The sequence below is a fragment of the Ruditapes philippinarum genome, unplaced genomic scaffold (assembly GCF_026571515.1).
Source record: "Ruditapes philippinarum isolate M1 unplaced genomic scaffold, ASM2657151v2 ctg4908_1_1_1_1, whole genome shotgun sequence".
NCBI classification, from domain to species: domain Eukaryota; kingdom Metazoa; phylum Mollusca; class Bivalvia; order Venerida; family Veneridae; genus Ruditapes; species Ruditapes philippinarum.
Genome location: NW_026862890.1, coordinates 216823 through 224948, shown reverse-complemented (window position 1 = coordinate 224948; position 8126 = coordinate 216823). Strand labels below are relative to the sequence as shown.

Genomic DNA, 8126 nt, shown 5'->3' with positions numbered 1-8126 from the left:
TACAATACTTATTTATAGTAACAAGGTACATCAGATTGACAAGTTGGATAACTCTGCCTACAATATTGACAGAATTATGCCCCTTTTTAACTTAGAAATTTTGGTTAAAGTTTTTTTTGTAAAGTCAAATATCTCAATTATTGCTTGAGATATTCAATTGAAACTTACAATACTTATTTATAGTAACAAGGTACATCAGATTGACAAGTTGGATAACTCTGCCTACAATATTTGCAGAATTATGCCCCTTTTTAACTTAGAAATTTTGGTTAAAGTTTTTTTGTAAAGTCAAATATCTCAATTATTGCTGGAGATATTCAATTGAAACTTACAATACTTATTTATAGTAACAAGGTACATCAGATTGACAAGTTGGATAACTCTGCCTACAATATTGACAGAATTATGCCCCTTTGGAACTTAGAAATTTTGGTTAAAGTTTTTTTGTAAAGTCAAATATCTCAATTATTGCTTGAGATATTCAATTGAAATTTAAAATACTTTTTTTATAGTAACAATGAACATCAGTTTGCAAAATTGCATAACTCTGCCTGCAATATTTGCAGAATTATTTGCCCCTTTGAAACTTAGAAATTTTGGTTAAAGGTCTTCAAAGATATTTACTTGAAACTTTACACATGCACTTAGGGTCATAATTGGAGGGTCATACTTGTATGTCACTGACCAAGTTCCATAACTCTATCTTGCATTAAGGCTAATTCATATCCCCTTTTCTACTTAGTCTCTTGGTTAATGTTTTCATGCAAGTTTTACATATCTCAATAACTATTAAAGATATTTATTTAAAACTTCACATATGCATTTAGGGTCATAATTGTAGGTCACTGACAAAGATCCATAATTCTATCTTGCATTTAGGCTGATTTTTCTCCCCTTTTTCAACTTAGAAATTCATGGTTAAGTTTTGCTTGTAAGCTGTTATCTCAATAAGTACTGAAGGGTTTGTGCCTTTTTTGGGACAATTTTATAATAATAAAGCAGTGATTTACTTGATAAAACATCTTAATAACAAGCCTTTGTACCTTTTCTGTCATATTTATGTATTCATAGGTAATTAGTATTATCTTACTCAATAAAACACCCTTGTGACATTACCTTCTGAATAGTCAAGCCAATACTGTATAATTAGACTCTCTCTAAGGCCTATAACATGAATTTATAACAAAAAATTAGACCTTTTGTCAACTTAAAAAATTTATCATTATCAAGGCTCTTTTACTATCAAGCACTTAGAATAGTCGAGCGTGCTGTCCTACCGACAGCTCTTGTTAGATCAACTATTAGAAGAATAGGGAGTGCTATTGTACTTGGGCATTGGCTTCACAGTGGTTTAATTCTGCTTGCAAGTAGGTATAACCAATGAAGGGAACTGGTTGAAACTTATTACATTTATTTGAGAGCATAATAGAATGTCACTGTTTAAGGCCCATAATTTTTAATTGGATTTTCACAGAATTATTGCCCGTTTGAGAAAAAAGTCGTATTATAGTTTCGCCCCTGGCAGGAGGCCAGGCGGTGTCCAATTTTGTCCGAAGCAGATCTCCTTCACGCATTGAGGATTTGAGGAATTCTATTGAAACTTCATAATTTTTATAAATGTTCATAACAATGAGAAGCTATGTCGCGCATTACTATGAGAAGCTCTGTCACATACATGAACCAGGTCAAAGGTCAAGGTCACACTTGGAGGTCAATGAAACACACTTTTCTGGAGCAAAACTTCTTCATGCTTAGAAGGATTTCAGTATAACATGGCACAAATGTTGACAATTGTGAGTCAGTGTCACGTGCAAAATTCAGGTCCTGCGGTCAAGGTCAAAGTTCAGATAAAATATGAAAATGTGTATTTGGACCATTTAGTCATCAATCATTGAGGGACTGAAGCACAAAACGTCATTATCATGGCTACGGATGTGAAACATGTTAATATATGCAAGGTCAAGGTCACGAAAGATGATAAAATATAGATATTTTGTCTAGAGCATATCTCCTTCATGCATGGAGGAATTTTAATGAAACTTCATACAAATGTTCACCACTATATATGAGAAGCTGTGTCACGAGGATAAGCCAGGTCTCTAGGTCAAAGGTCAAGGTCACACTTCGAGGTCATTGAAAAATTCAAGTCCCTGCTACCGAGGTCAAGGTCACACATAGGGGTCCAAAGTTCAGATAAAATATGAAAATGGTACTTGGACTGAGGGATTAAAACACAAATGGTCATTATCATGACTACCGTTGTGAAACGTTTAATTAAGGTTAATATATGTAAGGTCAGGGTCACTAAAGATGATAAAATATAGAGATTCTGTCCAGAGCATATCTCATAGACGCATGGAGGGATTCTAATGAAACTTCATAGAAATGCTCACCACTATGAGAAGCAGTGTGGCGTGCATGAACCTGGTCTCTAGGTTAAAGGTTAAGGTCACACTTAGAGGTTATTAAAAATATAAGGAAGTCTCTATATATGGTATGATTTCGTTTCGAAAAAAAAAAGGTTTTACACAAATGTTTGACTGTAGGGGTAGTAAGAGTGGTCCCAATTTTACTGGTGTGCCTGTCTGAACACGTGATATTTAACACCGCATTACAAAGTGTTCAATGGAAAAGATAATTGTACTGGGAATAGAAAAGAAACGATCTTGTTTAAACATTTTATTTGTATGACAGATATAAATTTGTAGACTTTGTTGTTTAGAATAAAATTACCTTCACTTATTGGTAGGAAAACATTTTACTATCGGAAAGTGAAGGTAATTTCGATTTAGATAAGACTTCAAATTCATATAATACTGACAAAGCTTTTATCCAACTCGCGTTTGTTCGGTCAATTTATAAATTTACAGATCCTGTAAACATCCTTTATTTTTTTTAGAAAAAGTTATGTCTCCAAAATACATTAACCAAAATCTAGATTTTCTAAAATGGAAAGGAATATGCATTTGACAAAACCACTCAAAATACGCTACAAAACATTAATACGGGGACTTTTGCATATATTATAGTTACATGTATTGCAGGTCATTGTAAATTTATGTTGTAGCAGTTTACGATTTGAATAGCTTTTTTTTCGAAAACCCTTTGATAGCTTTGAAGTATCTTGTTTTTTGTATTCAGTTGAGAAAAAGTCTGAAGTTTACACTAAGTTTACTCAATGTAGGAACCTCCCAACTCTACCAAAATAGGCATATCTCTTGACTGAAAACTGAACAATTTTTTTCTATTTATCTATTAAATTAAAACAATTCTTACGTAGAAAAAGACATAGAAATATAATGGATACATCATATGTGAAATAAATTGCATTTACACGGTACATTTCATTATTATATACGACTGAATTTTGATGTACAATTTTACAATTATTACACAGCAACTGAATATTAAAAAATGAGTAAACTTAGTACATGTACCATATTACAAGTGTAGAGATTTAGTCATATTTGATCTTCAGTCCAGACTGTTATAGATATGATGGAAACTGTGGCAAATTTGATTTTAACAATTACCAGAATACAGCTATATAGATAAATACAGGATATGTTTGTCATGCTCCTAAACGGTCACTTTAAAAACACATCAACAAATAATGAAAGTGACCAAGATCATATTTGTGGTTTTAACAGATAAATAACGATATCAACTTTTCCCTAGCAGAGGGAGATCCATTTTAAATGAAAACTGAAAAAGTATGAAACTGTTTCCTACATTTTTTGTGACTGGTGAATTCAATTTGTTTTGTTTTTTAGACATGTTTAGTGACACTTATAAGGAATGAGCCATCACATCAGTTTCAAAGAAGTTTACAATGCAAGGAAAACACAAACAAAACTGATGAAGATTGTAATTAAACATGGTAGAACATTCAGAGCAGCGTCAATGTCTCCAAACCCGCTAAGATCAACATTTCTATGGTCATTTCCCCCAGTACACTCGCATGTAACTTTCGGTGCCTGGTACACGATTCTTGTGCATGTTTTCAGCGTGTTTTGAGGAATACACAAGCTGTCAGCGTCTAAGCTGCTAGAAGCAAACATGTTACAGTTCGTATCGTTTAAAAAGTTGATACCGTCAAAGAGGCAAGGGTTTGTATTTTTCTGGTTGCCTTCCATTACGCTCTTTGAGAACTCTCCTCGGCCACAAATCGGGCATCTGTCGACAGTGGCATTTGAAGGCGAAGTCCATAATTGCATATTACATAATGACGCAATGGTATAGAGACTGTCTTTGGTCGCAGCGAAGGTGGCGCTCTGAGTTGGCATAACTTCGTCGTACTGGTATTTTCCACCGTAAGACATCTGTAAGCTTACAATAGCTTCTTCGCCTATCTTCATATGCTCTTTAGTACCAGAGCAACCATCTCTTGGCGCGACCCTCTCAATTATGATCTCCTCCGTGATCGGATCCTCGCCGGCTTCCAGCACACAATACACTTCAAAAACAGCGTCTATTTCATAATAAGATTTTCCGCCGATGTTTCTGACGTTCGCCCGATGTTCTTTTGTTTTTCCATACACTACACTATCTGACATGAGTAGTCGTTCTTCCATAGAAAGTTCTGTCCAGTCTTTGGAAATTGAACATTTCGATAAGATAACATCTTTCACTATGAAACCGAACACAATGCCCAGTAGCAATAAATATTTTACACACTGCTCCATTTTTTACTTCTTTTTTTAAAAATGATTTTCAGTTATTCAACCAATGTACCACTAAAACTCCAGTTTTGTACTTTTAAGGTCATATGCAGTTTAATGTATGTAGTAACCAATGCTTTGAAAAAATAGGTAGAGGTAATAGATTAACAGATTAAATTCACAGATTAAACACGATTACAAAATTTTGAATCTTTTGTATTATCATTATACATTAATTTTGTAATGTTTAAAATTCATTTATAATATGGATTAGCTTACTTCAGAAGATTAAAGTTGAACTAAAGTGTGAACTTTATGAAGACATTTGAATGTATGCAGATGACTGTGGGTAAAACAGGCAGATCATCATTGTAAAGTATATAGTTATTTGTTGTTAGGAAAAAAGTGATTATCAACTCAAAATGGGACATGTGAAAATCGCGGAGATACTTTTCATAGGACTTTGTGTTTCTTATACAAGTGGTTGTCTTATACAGGGATATTTAGATATGAGTATTATGGAGAGGCTAATTCAATCCAAGTATGTGGTATATGGTAAAACAATAAGCCATATGCCGCATAAAACCTTTGTTGACGGCAAGAAAATTTACGTAATTGACGCTGTGTTTGAAGTGTCATGTGTATTCAAGAAGTGGGACGACGATGTTGAGGAAATCATCACTATAGCTGGTATAGCACCACGTGACGACTGTTCCGGGACGCTGGTCCAATCTATTATGAGAGTAGGGGAGCACGCGATCATCGCATTAAAGAAGTCTTCAGACGGAAAGTACGATTTCGATGAAATAATGCCGAAAACTACAGCTGCCGTCATAGCGTACAAACCGTATTTCTTCTCTATAGCCAGAATCTGTGGAATGCAGAATTGGGAAGCACCTGTAGGTGCAAGCACCAACAAGTGTCCATTATGTGGTACAAGCGACTTTGATAGGGAGATTCAGTCCTTAGACAATTCTCAACATCAGCTTACCAACTGCCTATCAACCCATAACACCATTGTCACCAATATGACAGAATGTGATCTCTACATGGAGTACTCAATTGATGAATCCAACAACAAAACATGTGTACCAGTCACTAATCGGCAGACATGTTCAACTCTTCTGTTCCGGACGACCGCTGCAACATGTGATTGCAACCCAAAGAAAAAGAAAGCAACTGTGGGAGTTGGCGCCGGAGTTACAATATTCCCGAGCACATTTATGATAATAATTGTTCTTTTATCACTGATTGTTAATATTGATAATTAGACAATTTAAAATGATACAGGAAATGATGTTTCCAAATATCAACTTGTGAAAAGTGAAACTTTGCTGTTTAAGCATATTTTGTTTTGTTTTGAAAATTATCTTGCAAAAAAAACTCATTATGATTTTTGATTAAAGTTTAGAACTAAAAATCATATTTCTTGCTGCAACTTGAAATAGAACGGGGTGCCATCGAGTAGAATATGTATTTTGTGTTATTCTTGTATAGGCAATGATTTTCATTGTCTTTGACAACGCCCTTCGCTAAAAATGAAAGGAAAAAAAGATACTTAGATCCAGACTTTATAAATTTCCTAGTATTTTCAATTTGGAATATGTGATGAATAAGCATACTAATTCAATGACACATTCTAAAAATATATTTGTGAAAAACATTTAAATCATGTGTAGAATATAGTACTTATTCTCCGTATTATTTCTGGTACATGTTTTTATTGCATATTCTTAAATAATCTTTATTTCTTACCAGATTATGTAACTCTTGTAAAGATCTAGATGAGTTAAATAAACACATTGAATTTGTCGTATTCCATGTTCTAGCGACTTAGGCCCGTGATATTCTTTTACATGTGTAAATTATTTTTTTTAAATTGCATGCAGGTACATTACTTGATAATTATATAAGAATCACGTTCATCTTTAAGTTCATTAAAGGGCATAAAACTATATAATTGGTAGAATGACTGGTTTTCTATAAGAACGCGCATTCATTTGTTATATATTTGCTCAAGTCGTGACGTCACGGAAGTGCCTTGTGCTTTATGTTTATATACCTATTCACAAGTTCACAAGGAAAACCAATTTCTTCCATTTTGTTTAGACTTTACGCATACAGACATAATAAAAGGAAAAATCCGAGAGTGTTTGTCTTGCAGCCTTGTTGGAATACACACCCACACAATCACCCGTACATTCAAATCGGACCAGTAACAGAGAAAGAATGTTGTTTGTTTTTTGGAAATGGTTCAGGCAGAGGCTCTAATACAAAACGGTGCCGCATCTGTTTCTGTTTTTCAAAGATAAAATGAATAAGATATGAATGTTGCTTTGGAAAAAATAGAACTATCATGCTAAACGCACGTTCAGATATAATAATTAATGATGTCGCATGAACTACAAGATATTCTTGCACTACGTAATGTTCTGACCTGAATCTCCCTCGATATGTATAAATCCTCTTCTTCTTCTTTGAATACTTGGCGGGTACCTGTGGGTAGTTATTGCTCGGGTAAAATGGACTTTTGGTACCAGTCGATCCATGCCTTTCACTAAATTGCCAACTAATTTGAAATAGTTATGTTTGGAGATCTCAAATATAAAAAACTGATCCATCTAAGCCTTAGAATTATCAATAGCAGTTGAAAATTTTGTGAATAACGAAATAGAACATACAAAATGCACTTACACTTGTGCGTCAAAACACTCGATATACATGTTTGAATATAACTTTCAGTGAATGAACATAGCATGACTGTAGGTTTTTTGATTTTATGGTATAATTTGCCAGTTCAAGCTTTTTACACCATTTAATTAAAAGCTCGTGGATGTACCATGGAAATATATATTATGCCATGTACATTTTGTATATGATTCAATGTTGGTGAGCATACAGGAAATTAATTAATAGCCAAAATGTGCTACTTCAACTTTTACGTTTCTAAGCTATGTTTGTTGAAAGAATATGCGTTGACAGAACTCACGAGAGGACTATTTTAGTAAAACATGTACATTATACCAAACAGGTAAACAATTTTATATGAAAAAAAAAATGAAAAAACTTTACAGCCATATACAGACATGTACTAGAACTATCACTGAATGTGATGAATCCCAATAAATACACACAAAAAAAATAATCAGACAAGCCACACAAACACGAACATTTAGTAATTTAATTTAATTGCAAACGTTTCGGCTATATGCCTTCATCAGTGCAAAACATAATAAAATTACCGGAAGCGACGTCATAACGGAACACGCGTTAAACGCGCGAAAAACGTTATGGCGTTTAGCGGCAAAACTATGATAACATGTAGAAACAAATATTTATGCTATAAATAAAGCTGGTACATGAATTAAAATGGATCAACAGTGATACAGATGTCTATTAGACAGTGTTAATAAAAATAAGATAATAGACAAACATATTAATATTCATGTAACCTATTATAAATCA

The 8126-nt window shown here is 33.7% G+C and overlaps 1 protein-coding gene across 1 annotated transcript; it reads right to left on the bottom strand.

The window, feature by feature from the left end:
- Nucleotides 1-2675: 2675 nt before the first annotated feature.
- Nucleotides 2676-4781, bottom strand: LOC132720548 (uncharacterized). The gene has a single exon (XM_060704707.1). The coding sequence runs from the start codon at nucleotides 4683-4685 to the stop codon at nucleotides 3828-3830; it is 858 nt and encodes a 285-aa protein (XP_060560690.1). The 5' UTR covers nucleotides 4686-4781; the 3' UTR covers nucleotides 2676-3827.
- Nucleotides 4782-8126: the final 3345 nt, after the last annotated feature.